This window comes from Leishmania braziliensis, chromosome 13 (assembly GCF_000002845.2).
Source record: "Leishmania braziliensis MHOM/BR/75/M2904 complete genome, chromosome 13".
NCBI classification, from domain to species: Eukaryota; Euglenozoa; class Kinetoplastea; order Trypanosomatida; family Trypanosomatidae; genus Leishmania; species Leishmania braziliensis.
Window position 1 is genome coordinate 52,555 of NC_009305.2, and position 16,066 is coordinate 68,620.

Sequence of the window (16,066 nt, forward strand, 5' to 3'; positions counted from 1 at the left end):
TATCAGCGCGCGCGTGTGCATGTGTGTTGGTGCTGATCTTGTCTTCGTTTTGGTTGTCTTTCTCCTCGCAGCGGTGAGAGAGAGCGGGTGACTAAGCGAGATGCACGAGTGGCTCGCCTGTATTAGAGGTGTAAGTGTGCATAGGGTCCCCACCTCCGTGGGGGGATGTGCACACATACTCACTGGCCATCGTTGTCACTCCAGTGCCCTTTCCCTCTCCCTCCCTCACACCACTCCCTTACTCGATATCCAAAGCTCTGTGAATTACTGGGAAGACCGCATCGTCCGTCAGCAGCTGCCCGCGCTTGTACGAGTACAGAGGCCCATGTGAATCGCGCGACGCCCAAGAGTTGGCCTTCCCATCAAACACACATCGGTCCGGTATGAGAGATAAGGCGTAGTTGATTACGTGTGCGACAGGCCCTGTGCCGACAGTGCCAGTGACGTTCTGCGCGGCGCCGAAGAGGTTCTCCTGCGTCCCCATGAGAAGGTAGTTGTTAAAGAATAGCGCTGCACCAGGGCTTAGAGGAGGGAGCGCAATGACAGGCAGGTGACTCACCTCTGGCAGCCCTCGCACCATCGAACCGACGTCAAAGATGCCACTAGACTGAAAGCGGTCGAGCTCCCTCCCGTCCAGTGAGATGCGTCGCACAACATGGTGAGAACCGGGCACAACCACTGTAGTGGCACCCGAGTGGGTCGAGTTTGGCTGCTCCAGCCCCAGCTGCGCGCACAGCGCATGTGGATGAGCAAAGTTGGTGGCGGCGCCAGCAAAGCCCAGCGGAGCCGCGTTACTCAATGACGTCGCCTCGGTGGCATTATCAGAGTACACCCGCAGTACCACCTCGCCGGCCAAGCACCCCGCAGCCTCTCCAACCAGTTGGGCCACTGCTCCTTCAGCCGATACCGCCAGCGCCTTCAGCTTAGGAGATGTGTGCCACAGCCAGCACCACGTGCGTGGCCAGTCTTGCATGAAGGTCATCGCGTCGTTGATGTGGTTATCACGGCGGATCTCCTTCTCCATGAGTCCGCTGTCTCGGTAGTGCTGGAAGCTGCGTTGAAAGTCCTCGTAGGTGTACTTGGACTGCAGCTCCTGGATGCGCTCCTCGCTCATGTCGCCCGCCATCTCCTCCTCCGGCGTCACGTACTCGCGGATGCGCCTGTAGGCATTGTAGCGCGCGCGGGCCTTGGTGAGACGGCGGTACGCCCGGTCGACAGCGCGTTGACCCTTTAGCGTGATGCGCACCTTCTTCAGCCGCGTCTCAACGTGGCGATCACGTTCGGCAGTCTCGAGCTCCTTCTGCAGGTCCGGCGGCAGCGGTGCATTGCCGAACCCCAACGACGTGGAGGAGGCCAGCAGCGGCGTCGCGGGGTCAAGCGGCTTGGTGCCCGTATCAGCAGCGCCGCCAGGGGTCTGCAGTGGGCTCAGCTTCGAGGCCAACGAGACTGTCGCGCCCTGGCGATGTTGTGCGTCGAGCCCGGGGAAAATGTTGTCACCCCTCTGCCGCACCGCCGTATTGCACGTCGTCGTCAGCTGGTGGGCAAGCGATGGAGGCAAAAAACTCTCCACCACCAAGAAACCGTAGTGGCGGTAGGCGCGCACCGAGTCTGGTGAGAAGACCTCGCGAAATCCCTGCACCACACACCCTTTCGGGATCATGGCAATGCGATTATGCGCGTGTATTCGCGTGTGGGTCGGTGCACGTCCTACAGAGAACGCTAAAATGGCGCAACGGGGAAGAAGGAAGGCAAAGACGGGAGAGTGAGGGGTTGAGCGGGGAAGAGAGACGTGAGGACGGCACATGTTTGTGAGATTGGCTACACGGGCAGTAACCGCTTCATAGGATGGGGTGGCACATACTGGCACACTCGACGCACACAGCAGCAGTGAACTGCTGGGGCTGATCACATTCACACAGGCACCAGCTCGGGCATAGAGACGCAAGCAGTGTGGTGGAAGAGAAGAGGAGCAAACGAGAAAGAGGTTGAGAGCGCCTGTCTGTCTGTGTGGGTGGGTGTATTTGCATGCACAGTCCGCACTTTCGTCTATCTCTACCAGCACCATCGTAGTTCCTGCTCACGCTGCCGGTATGACTGCCTGCACGTTGAACGGTGCGGTGTCACCACACCGCTTCGCTTTCTTTGCGACTCTGTGTGGGGTTTGTTGAATGGTGAGGCGAGAAGCGTTGGATGGGCACGGCGCAGATACAAAGAGAGGAAAACAAGAGAACACGCACAGTGTGAGAGAGGCGCACACACGCACGCACAGAGAGAGAGAGCGAAGGCGATACGCAGCGACTATCGCGCAGCGAAGGCGAGCGGGAGGGGTGCGGGCGTGTGTGTGTCGCGACATAAACACAGAAAAGAGGGGGGAGCAAAAGCGATGCGAGGCAGTCAGGAGTCAAACAGACGCGGTGAAGAGGAGAGGAAAGAGGCGCCCCGATGTACGCAAGATGAGAAGAATCGATGGGGGGAGGTGGAGGGCGCGACGAGCCACACACGCACACGCACGCACACACACACACACACACACACACACACACACACACACACACATATATATATATATATATATCCCCGCATCGCGAGTCGGCAAGAGGAAGGAAAAGGCGAGAAGAAAGAGAAGACCAATGCTGTATGATGAATCCCCTTTCCTCGCTTAGCCAAATAAACGTTTGCGCGGGCGTGGGAAAAGAGGGGAAAGGGGAAGTGAAGGGGGCGCAAGCAACAGTGCCCTCTTCTCCCCTCCCAAGCGGTGGCGCCATGGCCTTTGTCTTCCATCGGGTTCGTCAACGCACACACCAACAATACATCTCTCTCTCTAGCTCGCTCGAGCCTCGACTTCCGCGGTGGTCGACACCCTCTCATCCCCCTCTCTGTTCTTGGCGCCATTCTTTCGCCATAGCTCGCCACTTACATCGGTGGGTCCTGCCATCCCGCCAGACACTGAAGGAGGAAAACTACGCCCGTATAAACGTAAAAAGGGCGACATGGCGGCACCTCTCTCTCTCTCTCGCCTGTGCATCAGAGGGGGAGGGGGTGACGGGAGGGGTGGGAGGAGAGGGGGAAGAGGCCAGTGGTGAAGGGGCATCACTGGTCGGCACATGCCAAACCAAAAAGGAAAAGAGGGTTTGTATACATACACATATACATGAAAAAATAAGTGCGCTGGATGGAGCCAGGGTGAAGAATGAGTGCGGCGTGGGAGGGGGGGGGGGGGCTGGCTGGCAGGCAGAGCCACATAGATGGGCTCCCCCTGCTATGTGCATTGTGCGTGTAGATGTGGAGGGGGGGACAAGGGGGAAGGCAGGGGGAGAGGGAAAGGGGCGGCGGGACCCACACCCACACCCATGCACACACACACGCACAGGCGTATAACAGAGTCATCGCGCAAAGATATGAAAGTGAAGCAAAACGCAACAACGACAAGGTGACGGACGAAAATAAAGATAGAAAAAGCGCCCACTTCCTCTTGTGCCTTCGCCTTACGTCGGCTTCATCGGCTAACACACCTGCGCTCGTGTGTCTCGCAACACACACGCACGGCTGTACATCGGAAGGGTGGAGGGAGAGAGCGCTAACACACACCAGTATGTAACGGTAGGGAAGAAAAGAGGAGCACGCCATTTTGGGGTTGGATATTATAGGGGACAAAGAGAGAGAGAGAGAGAGAGAGCAGGCTGAGGGAAAGGGGGAAAGGCAAAGTGTCCAGTGTGGGGAAGGAGCAGCCGCAGCCCTCTTCCCTTGTCGTGATTGTGGAGCGGTCTCCGCCACACGATCCCTTCTTTCACCCCTTTCCCGTCGCACGTGTCATTTTACTGGGCCGCCCCGCCACCGCACTCTGCTGCTGGAGCAACTGCTGGTAGTACTCGTACTTGGTGGAGGCCATATCCCGCCTCAGTACATCCATGACGGGGCCCATGCACATCTCAAAGTGTCGGCGGTTGAGCTTCGCCGTCGTGACGTCCGTGACGGCCACGACATCCGCAACGGTCCGGTGGTTGTTGAGGAACTCGAGCTCGCCAATATGGTCACCGCTGTGAAACTCGCACACCTTCGTCTTGTTACCGGCCTCATCGCGGCCAATAACCTCCACGGTGCCCTCGATAATGATGTAAAGCCACTCACCCTCCTCGTTGTAGTGAATGATGTAGTCACCGGTGGCGAACTCGTCGCTCGTGAGGGCGTCTGCGACCTGCATGCGCTCGTATATGTCGAGGCTCTGCAAGAAGGGAACCTTGGCCAGCATCGACACATACGTGTCCCGGCGGCGCATGCAAGAGCCCATGACGAGGTTGCGGTATGTTTCGCGGTCCAGCACCCATGCCACCAGTGTCTCCGTGGATACCTTTACCGTTGCTACGGCGGGCGTGTCGTAGAGCAGCTCGAGCTCACCCACCGCCATGCCCTCCCTCTTGACGAACACCTTTTGACCCTCCTTGAGGATATCGGCCTCGCCGCTCTGAATAACGTAGAGCCGGTCGCAGTGGGCCTGGCCGAACTCGATGACGCACTCGTCCTTCACTAACTCCACGCGGTACATCGCGCCCGCCACTGTTAGGATGTCCTTACTCCCGAGGAAGCTGAAGAGCACGTTGTGGCTCAGCAGCTTGCAAATCATGCTCGTGTCCTCCTGCGACTTTTCATACACCGGTGCCACGTAGTTCTTGGCCGCCTCCGGGTCAATGCCCGCGACCTGTACTGTCTGGCGACGAGCCCGGCCGGCGCCGAGCGACGTCAGGTCCGCAGTGACTTGGGTCGGCACCCACGCCAGGCTCTCGCCAAATACGCCGTCCGGCTTCTCACTCACCTCCTGCTCGGCGTTCCACATATTTCGGGTGTTTTCCTCGCACTGCTTCGCGATCTTGTTGCGCAGCTCAAAGTCTATACGGGTGTCATTCACCTCGATGAGGCACATGCGACTGTTCACCTGTGCCAGGGAGAGCAGCTTGCGCCCCGCGTAGTTCGAGATGGGGTTGTTGCTGAGTTTGAGTGAGTTGGCGGTGGGGTGCGCCCTGAACACCTCCACGATTCGGTCAATCACAGTATTGCCCTTGACAGCCTCCTCATTGAGGTCTGAGTTGTATAGCTTCTGGTCCATGGCGTTAAGGCAGCGGAAGCAGTTCAGATGCCCAATGACGTCCAGCACCGCCAGCAGACCGCGGTTGCCAGCGTAGTTGTTTCTGAGATCGATCTCAAGGATGCTGTCAAAAGTTTCATGGCTCTGAAAGAACTCCACCAACTTCGGATTGGGCGTCTTGACGCCCTCCTGCTTGCACGCCTGCAGGAACAGAGAGACAGGGGTGTCTTCAGCAGACATCGTGTCTGTGTATAGAGGAAGAGAGAGAAGGGTTGAGTGTTGCCTCGGACAAGATACGGTGGAGGAGACGGGATCCAATGACGAGGGGTCTTTGACAAGGAGCAAATGAGCCGCGGGAGGGCTGTGTGTAGGTGCGTGTAAGCGTGCGTGCGTGCGTATGTATTGCGCGCGCACACAAGATGAAAAAGAGAGAGACAACGCCAACACACCCGCACACGGACGTGCGCAGCAGAGAGCCGCGTAAGCGAAAAATACGTAAAAATTCGACCGAAGCGCGCACACGCACGAGCACGAGAGCGAAAGATGGTCGGGAGAGGGAGAGGGAGAGGGAGAGGGAGGGAGAGAGCAGAAAAGGGAGGGACGACGCAGAGACACTGACGGAGCTGCACAGGCGCGCGTTTGCTCGTGGGAACGCGTGGGCGCATGTGTGGGCGTGCGGGAGAAAGAGAAAGAGGGAGGAGAAGAGAGGAAAGGCTACAGAGACGTACACCTGAGAACCAAATTTAGCAGCAGGAGAGGCGCACACGGACACACCCGCCTCGCACCCAGAAGAAACTGGCACGCGTGCTAGTGCATGCGTAATGTGTATGCATGTATGTGTGCGGATGTGTGCCCACGTCTCTGCCCGCGTACAGAGCCGGTGACTGTGCTGTGCTTCGAGGAAAGAGATGATTTGACGTTCATGACTGCTGAAGAACTCTTCATTGAAACGTGATGACGGGGCATGAGGAAAACAGGAGAAGAGGGGGGAGAAGGCACGCGGCGATCTGCGAGAGACGACACACACACGCACGCGGAATTCATACCTGCTCTCTTGTTGCGGATCTTTCATCCTCTCACCATCCGGGCGGCACTCTCCTCCTTCGCCTCTCTGCTCTCCTATAGACATTGCTCAGTAGTGGTAGTGCGGCACATCGTACGCGTAGGCGCTACGCTCATCCTTCACGAGCCAGCGCTTGTCGAACGTAACGCACGAATGCGGCGCCTTTGTGGGAAGCTTTGCTACTGCCTCAAGGAGTGTGGTCTCCAGAACCAACGTGGCCGTGTAGCGCGCACAAGGTGCTGAGCTGCCACCATTGCCAGCGCTGCCTCCTGCCAAGGAAGAGGAAGCCTGTCTGCCGCCGCTCGCCTTGGAGTCTTTCAGCGAGGCGGGGGCGCGGCTGTGCTTTCGGCGCGGCCTTCTCGTTGAAGAGGTCGGAGAAGTTAGTGGTGAGGCGCTGTCGTCATCGCCGCAGTCGCGCGTCGACACGGCACTGGCGGCAATGGGCTGATAGAAGGCAAACTCGCTCTGCAGCAGCAGTGTTTTCAAGTCGTCCGTGTGGATTGGTATGTCAATCAGCGCGCGGAGCTCCTCCAGGGTGAAGCGTAGCTCCGGCTGTGCGGTCCGCGACACACGACGGTACGACGGTGCGACCGCAGCTAGCGACCGCAGCAGGGCGCGTCGCCAGTACGAGAGCAGCAGTGATTCCCCATGGGGTGAGAAAGGCCGACTGATGGCGCCACCGGACTTCCCACAAAAACCGCACCCGCACACACGCTGCCGCTGCCGAGTCATCCAGTACGCCACGTCCAGCAAGAACGTGGCCACACGCGCCCGTTGAAACATAGGCAGCGTGACGATGCACGAGAGCGTGTGATCGGGGTAGTGCTTCAGCCTACTGAAGTACCCCATCACTGCGTCGCCGTCCCAGCCCTCCGCATCGAAGTCGCTCGCGGTCCGGCGAAACCCTTCACTCGAGAGTGCAATCGAGGTGTCCACCCCGGGCTCTTCGGCAGACGTGCAGGACGCTAGTGCGGCTGGTATGTACGGCAGCGAGGCACGGGGTATCGTCACCACTACGTACTCGTACAGGTCGACGTCATTCAACAGTAGTTTGCTCTCGATGAGCTGCTTTCCCAAGAGGGACAGGCAGCGGCCATAGTGAAGGTTCTTGGCGCCGTCCACGAGGAACACCTTGTACCCGGCGTCCCCGTCGTGGTAAAGGAGTCGGCCAGGCGGTGTGCGCAGGCGGCAGTACTCGCCGGCCAGGTGTACGTAGTACTGCTCCCGCGTGAAGAATGGCGAGAGGCACCGGTGGCACACGTAGACGGAGTGGCAGACATCGTCCTCGGGGAGGGCCAGATACTCTAGAGCGCCGTAGGGTGCGGGAAACCAGGGCTGGAAAGAGTAGCATAGGTACACCACCTCGCAGACGGCCGTGTCACGCTCCATCGCGGCCACCCACTCCTGCGCTTCGCAGTGCTCTCCAGGCAATAGCGAGACAGTGGACACCGGCACCGCTCCCCCGTCATCGCACGGCTCCGGCACCGTTGCAGACCCCATGGGAGGCAAAGAGCTAGCGGAAGTCATTGCAGCGGTGTTGTTAGTGACGGCAGCGCGCGCAGACAGCGGGGCAAGAGCGAAGGCATCATACCAGCCATCGTAGCGGTAGTGGTAGCCGTGGCTTGAGATAAAGCTGCCGCTGATGGCACGCAGCTCATTACAGCTGTGTATGGTGCCGCTCCCAACAGTGCCCAGTGGAGTCCCGCTCCACGACAGTGCAGCCGCCTTGCGCCGCTGTCGCGCCAGCTCCGCGCCAAATTCGATGTGAGTGCAGTGAACGTAGTACAAGAGCCGCCAAGGCTCCTCGGCGTGGGGGCGCACCCCCACCACGATACCTGTTACAGCGAACCCGTCGTTGTGGATGTCATCCGAGCTTTGCGTGGCTTGCGTGGACGTGCAGTCGGCGATACGGAGACGACACCGCTGGCCAACCTCCATCCTGGCCGCTCTCTAATGCACTGAGGAAAGCGAGGGAAGGAGAGAAACAGATCCTGCGTGTGCGATGAGCGACGTGAGAGGGAACGGGAGAGTGTGGACATAGATGGAGTGCAAGCAAGAGAAAAGAAAGGAAAACCAGAGAGCACTTGAGCAAGTCTCTGTGTCTCTCCCTCAGACGTAATGGGGGCCTACACGCACATGTCCACAGCCACCGCACGGCGCAAACAGCGGTGTGGCCCCTTTCCGTCGGTAGCGTGTCTACAACTCCCTCTTCGTATCCTCAGAAGATCAGCTCGAGAAAGGTGGGCGCGGCGTCGGCGGTGCCTCCCTACACACGGCTCTCCGCCTCCTCAGGGGTAGCCAGCACAGTTGATAACATTGACGCTGGTTGGTGGGGAGTTATGGCCTCTGAAAGCTGCTCAGCTTTGTGTCACAGCAACTCGTGGTGTCTATATATGGTGGATGTTCGATCTATCAACGCTGATCAGCTACCCTCAATGCACTCCCCTGGAGCTCTCTCATGCCGGTGCGTGCTCGAGAGCAAGTGAGAGGAGCTGGATGACGGGGAGGTTGATACCTGGTGGCGTCGCCACTGCTCCATACCCTGCACCGCGCAGGCAGAGCTACACGGAGGCGGCGTCTCCGGACCGGTGTCACTATAGATGGCGCTGCACCGATCGAAGAGCGCACGGGCAAGCTTTGTGTGGCCCAGCTCCGCTGCCAGAGCGCCTTTGAACGCCAGCGTGCGGACGCACAGTGGGTCTGTGGGGCCCAGGTACTTCCGTCGAGTGCCTGCCACCGTGTCCAGCAGCTTCAGCGCCTCGACAGAGCGTCCCTCCAGCAGTCGGTACACCTGCGCCACATGTTCCATCGTCAAAGCCAGCTTCAGCTCCTCAGTGCCGTCACTGCCCTCCTCGCCGCTGCCTTCGCCTCGACGCAGCACTCTCTGAGCAGCGTCCGTGTCGCTGCGGTTGCGTTGCGCGTGAAGATGCAGGCGAATCGTCATGGAGCGCTGCCACGCTTCCAGCGCAGTGATGTAGTCTGCAGTTTCGTAGTGGCAGACACCGATAGTGTGCAGGACGTCGGCGAGAAGTCCACGTGGCGGCCCAAGCGTATGCGCGAGGCGGTTCTGTGCGTCCAGCAGTAGCGCCATCACGCTTGCATACACAGTCTCCGGCGTATCTGAGGGAGCTGCAGTAGAGGATGAAGGTATCGGCGAATGCGTCAGACGTGCACCAGCATCGCGCACGTCAACCAGCGGCGTCACCCACAACGCCTTGTCTCCGCGGCTGGGCGACGAGGATAGGGTGCACTGAAGCTGCTCAAGGCGTAGCACAGCGCGGTTGTACGCCACACCCGCCAATCCCTCGTCCAGGTCACTGCAGCACGCGCACTCCTCTACAGATGTGCCAGGAGATGGGGCCCTCGTGTGCGGGACTGTCAGACGCTCCCTCCAGTACCCGTCACACGTAACAAGCAGTCTCTCCGCCTCAATGTAGTCCTGAACCGCCATGTAGATGCATGATAAGAGCAGAAGGGTGTTGCCGAAGAGACGGTGGTGCCGACGCTGCTGAGCCTGTGAACCCTCGCAGCCGACAGAGACGCTATCAGCGGACTCTTCGTGGCCGACGTCTCCATGATGATGCCTAGTTTTGCCCGCCATGGCGCTGTCCATGCGCGGCGATAATGAGAACAGTGCCTCCTCAGCCGCACTGCGTGCGTGGTGAAGGTCACCGAGGCGGTAGAGCCGCGCTGCGTCGGCGTAGAGCGCTGTCGCTAGAGAAAGGCTCATTGTGTGTCTCACGATGCAATCCTGCAAAGTCGAGCCTCCTGCTCTCTTCGTGACCGGGAGTACACAGAGAAGCAACGACAGGGAAGCAAGAGGAGGAGAGAGGGGGGTAGATGTGGCTCAGAAAGCTGAGGTGGAGGGCAAGAAGGAAAAAGAGAAGGTGCTCGCCTTTTCTCATGTGCAGGTCGGCGCTATCCTCTGCCGCCACCTCCTCCCCCCCCCCCCCAACAGCGGCACTGGAGGTATACACACGCACAGAGCGGGACCCCATCTGTAGCGCGAGAGAGCGAGAGTAGCTGAAAGTGTACATGGGGCCCCCTCTCTCCGTTCGAGCGAGTACACAGGAGACGGGGTAATGGAGAGCAGAGAGTCGCCCCTCCCCTCCCCTCCCCTCCCCTGCGAAAGGGGTTGTTGCATCGACAGCAGGTCCAGTACTCGGTTGATTCGAGAAGCAAAGGGTGTTCGTTTCTCTGTCTTTCTCTCTTGGTGTAGATGTCAGAATGTAAACAGCCAGACAAGCGCATATGCGCCCATACGAGCCCTGTGGATGAGGCAAAATACGAAGAATGGGGGCGAACAAAACGATGCATGAAAGCGGCAGGGACACAAGCGAGGGAGAGGGGGGAGGGAGGGGAGGGAGGGAGTCCGACCGTAGCGAGTAGAGGGCGTTCCATCACTGCCCTCGCATCAGCAAAGTAGAAAAAGGAAGAACGGGAAAATACACAAAACGGAAGGAGGCACGCGCCTACGCATCACACACACGCACACACACACACACACACACACACACAGCAGAGGACACAGTCACGCTGGGGCACAAAGAGAGGAGCGCAGTCGAACGAATGGGAAAGGGAGGAAAAACACGTCAGAGGAGAAACAAAATCGACAACGACGACAAGAGGCGGGCAGAGGAGACCAGCGAGCAGAAAAGAGCGGGAAGACCGGCAACAACGTAAGCTGTCGGTAGGGAGCAAGGCGAAGAAGAGGGACAGTACCGATGGGGTAGGGTAGCTTCTGCACGAGGACACTCACAAACTCGCTCATGCATCGACACACAGACGCATGCACGTGTGACTGTCGTGGTGTTCCTCCTTCTCTCTCCGCCTGCTCCTTTAGCCGTTTGAGGAGTCCAAAACAGCGACACGAGCATCAGACCCAGCCACTGCACACTGCTCGCGCTCACAAATCCACTCCAGAAGACGAAGTGAAAGTGAAAGAGAGGAGAAGTTTAGAGAAGAAGAGGTCGAGGGGCAATAAAAGTGACTCATCAGACACGACTGGGAAGGCCGTGAGCGGCAGCGTTCCCGCGTGAGGAGGAGAAAAGAGAATGACGAGTGTCATTGGACGCACGCTTTGAGGTGTGCTTGGGGAAGGTGGGGCTGCAGGATGAGTTGCAGCACACATCAGCGACGTGCACCCGCGCAATCACGCAACACCGCCGAAACACCGCGCTTTCTATTCGCCTCTCTCAGGAGCCCCTCATTATTCTCATGTACACCATCACTGACACCGACGTCGGTGTCTACCCTGCGGCAAATCGCACGTGCCTTGGTCGTCTTCTCTCGCCCGTCCTCGCGCTCGTTCGTGCACACGCACACACACACACACACTCTTAGAACGGCACAAGACGACACGAGGGAGGGAAATGCTCAAGAGGGACAAGAAAAGGTGGCGGAGAGTTGTGAGACTGCGCTCACTGCTTGCCTACGCATGCCGGCGTGTGTGTGGGTGTGTGTGGGTGGAGAGAGGTGGAAGGAGGGCAGGCAGCAGGCATGGCACCAAACGAGTTGAAAACGGCAAAAGGGCCCTCGGATCGGCAACACATCAGCGCCCACCAAACAAACCTGAAAAAAAAAGGTGCGGGCGAGGAAGCGGAAAACGGGGGCGGGGAGATGGAGCGAAAAATGGCAGGGCGAAAGTCATCGCTGAAAAGAAGTGTATAGCGGCGCATGCCTGTGTGTGTGTGTGTTGGTGTGCGCCGAGTCAACTGAGAGAGACCCGCATCCACCACAGCGACACGGACAGACGGAGGCAGAAGGGAGGGGGTGAGGGAGGGGAGGGGAGGGGAGAATACACAGCAAAGAATGAAGGAATGAGCAAGAGAGAAAAGAGAGAGGGAGAGAACAGACAGAGGAAGAGAGGAAGCTACGGAGGCGCTGAGAGGGAGAGTTAGCGTGGGCGTGCCGGCAGCATGCACGAGCACACACGCACGCGCGAAGAGGCACGATGGGGAGAGAGAGAAAAGTATCGAAGGATAGTAAAGGGAAGGAAGAGAAAGAGGGAGGGAGAGAAGGTCAAAAAGGGGGAGGGATGGAAGGGGGGGGGGGCAGTGGTGAAACTTCACACACACACACACACACACACACACACCGGCAGAGGGAGAAGCGGCGGGGGAGAGAGGGGGGACTAAGAAATGAGCAAAAAGCCATGTGGAGAAGAAGTGAGATTGAGGCGACGTGGCTTACTTGATGGGGACATCTCTCAGTCATTCCCCCACCTCCGCCAGTCCCCTTAAATATAGCCGCCACCGCCTCACGCGTGTGAGTCTTAAGAAAGCAAGCGATGTAAGGCAATATGGGGTTAGAGAGAGAAACGTAAACAGGACACAATCACTGCAGAGACGGCGCAAGAGACCAGACGCAGGCACGGGCACATTTAAGCGCACGCGCGTCCGTGAATGGACGCGCGTGCAGCGGTAGAAAAGGGGGGCAGTGAGCAGCAAATCGGCAGAGGTGAAGGAAGGTGCGCAGCAAGAGAAGCAAAACATGGAAAGAGAAAAGAAATACAAAACTCCACCCACACGGGGTGTGAGAGAAAGTAAGAGAAAAGTTGAAGTCGCCAGGAACGCGGGAGAAGAAATCGAAAGCCTACGTAAAAAGAGAGAAGGTCTGCGCCTATGTGTGTGTGTGTGCGTGTGAGCCAGCGCACACGGGTACACCCACACACGTATTCCCCATCAAAGCACATAGAGCTCGGACTGCGTGGCATCAAACAACACTAAGCAAGCGACATCGATCTCCTCCTCACTCGTTTACATGCGCCCTTGTTCACCTTCCACATATCGACCCCCTCTCCGTGAGCCCCCTCCTCCACCCATCCACCGTATCGACATGACGTCCCCTCTTCACCTCATTGCTCCTCTTCCTCCAGTGCAGTGGCTGTACCACTGCCTGGTGCGAAGCTCACCATGTGCACCATCCACTTTAGGAGGAAAGAGGTGGAGAATGGGTCGGTGTGAGGAGGGGGAGCAGTTGACCTCAAACACCATGCATGGCGTCACACAGGCCCACAGACAGAAAGAGATTAGGATGCCAGTGTGTTCTCAAGTGAGAGACTGACGCGCATACGCACCTCTACTGTGGCATCCTCCTTCCATGTGTGCGGATGGGCGTGAGCAAGGGAGGCAGAAAGAGGAGGGGAGAGAAGGGGGAAAGCCACAATCTGGGGAAGAGAGGCGAGTAAGTGAGTGCGAGAATAGCGAGAGAGAGTGCGCAGACCCAGAGAGAGAGAGAGAGACCCGCACGCCCTCACACGTAGATGCGACGAACGAGGACACGACGGAGCGGAGGCGGTGACACAAAGTGAAAAAGGAGTGGTCCACAGGTGGCTAGTTGGGGAAAGGGGGGGGTGACGGTGTAAGCGAGGAAGGGAAACAGCACAGGAATAAAATAAAATAAAAGGCAGAGACAGACAGAGAGGGTACGTGCATGGATGGGGGGTGCGTATGTGGAGAGGTGCGTCGGTATGTACAACAGCAAGCACGTAATAAGCAATATTCTGGGGAAGTTAGCGCCCACGCCTACACGCATGAAGAAAGCGAAGAAACAGCAAGAAATGAAGTAATGGCGCTGACACACACCGGAGGCGGCGGCACCAACCCAAATCAGGCGAGAAGAGAACTGAAGATGGAGAGAACAAAGAAGGTACATCAGCAAACGCACGGCTTAGACACACGCACGCACATACGCGCGCGCGCGCGATGGAGGAAAGGCAGAAAAAGAAAAAAGAGGTCGGAGAGAGGGGGGAGGAGGAGAATGAGGTGTGGCATCCCTATTTTGACACCATCTCTGTATTGTGAAACGAAATGCGTAAACGGAAGCAGCGCGTCGAAGAGTAAAAGTGGGCGGCGGCGGGGAGAACGAAGAGGGGGTGGGCAGGCGCACACATGTGCAGCTGAGATAGGCCGCACCTCGATTGCACCAATGAGCATGCATCACAAGAGACGAAAACAAAACGTTGGAGAGTGCCGCCCCACCCCGCCCCCTCCCACGCCAGCAAGCAGACGCCGATATACACACAAGCAGAGAGAGAAGTGGAGGACGTAGCAGCGCGTCACATACCCTGAAAAAAGGGGGGAGGGGGGAGGGCCACTACACGCCCACTACACCAACGAAGGGTAAGCACATTGTGCAGAGGCGTGCGCAGCGGTCACCTACTCCTTTTCGTTCTTTGTCGGCCTGCCCCCTGCCTGGCTTCCACTCCACTCCCCCGTCATCCTGTTCATCTGCCTCCTCGGTCGCCCACTTCGCCGCACGTGACCTCCGTGACAGACGCTACTCGGGCAGGTAGCCCATCGTGGTCAGGGTCTCGATGTACTCGTCGTGTGGCACGACCCACACGGCAAACCCTCCCTCAGCCGAAAAGTTGGTGCAGGACCCGGGCAGCTGTTCCATGCACACCTGCATCGCAATCTGCTGATACCCAGCCAAGCCCTCTGGAGTGGAGGTCTCGTAGTAGTGCACAACGTCGAGCCCAGGACCTTGCTGCTGCTGCTGCTCTGACTCTCCATTGGACTTGTCGAGTATGTCCTCCACGTTTGAGTAGGAGCCATACGGCGATGAGCTCGTAGTCGGGCTTGGGCCACCGGCCGCTGCAGCGTTGCGGTGCGACCGCTTGCGCAGGCTCGCAAAGTCAATGTTGCCGTAGCTCAGAACCCTCTTTTCCGGCTCCGCTGTGCGCTCCCGAAGCTCCATGCAGCTCGCCTGCCACGGGCATCGGTGCAAGAACTCGTTGTTGAAGATGCGCTCGCTGCCGCCGCGACCCAGCGGCGTAGGCGGCAGACTTGTCGCCGCCCTAGAGCCCGTGACCACCTCGTAGAAACGCTTGAACTCTCTCAGCTGTGCCTCGCCGGGTATGGAGACAGGGTGAGTCGGCGCCGGAAGCGGCGCGAGTTTTGTGTGAGGACGCGCCGTGTAGTAGACGCCGCTGTTGGTGTGCGGCATTGTGGAGGTGCATCCCTTGTGCATAGCGGACGCCACCGCAACGCCGATTGCGGAGCGCCGCACCGGTGTTCTCTGAAGCATGACTGTGCGCATGAATGCAATGGGAGATGTCTCTGTGGAGTCTGTGGGGATGTCTGTCTGAGTGAGTGAGGAGTGTCTGCGGGTGCGTTGGTTCGGTGTGAAAGTCATGTAGGCGGAGGCAGAGAGCAGCGAGGCGCTGGTGTGCAGGTATACCCGTGTAGCGCGCCCGTGCATCAAAATGGGCAAAGGCGCGGCAGCCGTGGCGGCGGTGAATGCCCCAACGCGGTAGCGCCATGGGAACCGAAATAAGAGAGAGGTAGAGGGCGAGGAGAGGTGCACGCATAGAGTGAGACACACACACACAGAGAGAGGGGCAATAGCCGGAAGCATAAATGCACTGCGCAGTCGCCCTCACCGACTCAGCACCGTCATGGGAGAACAAACTCGAATAAAAAGAGAGAAGAAAAGGGGGGGGGGGGCATAGACGGCCTCCTCATTGCGTCGGCGTTGTGTATGCGCTTTCCGAAGTGGGTCCCAAGATGCGCTCATTGACCGTACTTACCAGCGATTACCACCACCACCACCACACACGAACAGAGCACACAAGCACAGAGTCGCGCACGAGCATACGCTCAGGCACACGCAGGGGCGCATACCTGGCACCCATCATCACACACACACACACACACGCTGCAGTCTTCAACGAAGCCAAGATACCCTCAAGATATGAAAAGGGTAAGCCAGGACAGGGAAGCGAGGGGACGGAGATGAAGCAAGAAGCGTCGCTCCGCACACCACAAACGCAACACCAAGTGTACAGGGAAAGGGGGGCAGGAAGCGCAGGAGGCGCAGGAGATGCGTGTGAGGGTCAGCGTGAATACTGCCGTCTGACTGCGGCGCACGCACCCAGCATGCACCTGGACCACCACCACCCTCACTGGTGCGGTCAGCGG

The 16,066-nt window shown here is 58.6% G+C and overlaps 5 protein-coding genes across 5 annotated transcripts; all 5 read right to left on the minus strand.

Annotated features, from left to right (window-relative positions):
- Positions 1–238: 238 nt before the first annotated feature.
- Positions 239–1,660, minus strand: LBRM_13_0140 (conserved hypothetical protein; the record flags this gene model as incomplete). The annotated part of the gene is made up of 1 exon (XM_001563108.1): positions 239–1,660. The coding sequence occupies one exon, from the start codon at positions 1,658–1,660 to the stop codon at positions 239–241; it is 1,422 nt and encodes a 473-aa protein (XP_001563158.1).
- A 2,127-nt stretch (positions 1,661–3,787) lies between these two features.
- LBRM_13_0150 (putative protein kinase A regulatory subunit) lies at positions 3,788–5,320 on the minus strand (the record flags this gene model as incomplete). Its single annotated transcript, XM_001563109.1, has 1 exon — positions 3,788–5,320. The coding sequence occupies one exon, from the start codon at positions 5,318–5,320 to the stop codon at positions 3,788–3,790; it is 1,533 nt and encodes a 510-aa protein (XP_001563159.1).
- An 892-nt stretch (positions 5,321–6,212) lies between these two features.
- Positions 6,213–8,081, minus strand: LBRM_13_0160 (putative MOZ/SAS family acetyltransferase; the record flags this gene model as incomplete). Its single annotated transcript, XM_001563110.1, has 1 exon — positions 6,213–8,081. One exon carries the CDS (start codon positions 8,079–8,081, stop codon positions 6,213–6,215), a length of 1,869 nt encoding a protein of 622 aa, XP_001563160.1.
- A 484-nt stretch (positions 8,082–8,565) lies between these two features.
- LBRM_13_0170 (conserved hypothetical protein) lies at positions 8,566–9,873 on the minus strand (the record flags this gene model as incomplete). Its single annotated transcript, XM_001563111.1, has 1 exon — positions 8,566–9,873. One exon carries the CDS (start codon positions 9,871–9,873, stop codon positions 8,566–8,568), a length of 1,308 nt encoding a protein of 435 aa, XP_001563161.1.
- Positions 9,874–14,423: 4,550 nt separating this feature from the next.
- LBRM_13_0180 (hypothetical protein, unknown function) lies at positions 14,424–15,503 on the minus strand (the record flags this gene model as incomplete). Its single annotated transcript, XM_001563112.1, has 1 exon — positions 14,424–15,503. One exon carries the CDS (start codon positions 15,501–15,503, stop codon positions 14,424–14,426), a length of 1,080 nt encoding a protein of 359 aa, XP_001563162.1.
- Between the last annotated feature and the right edge of the window lie 563 nt (positions 15,504–16,066).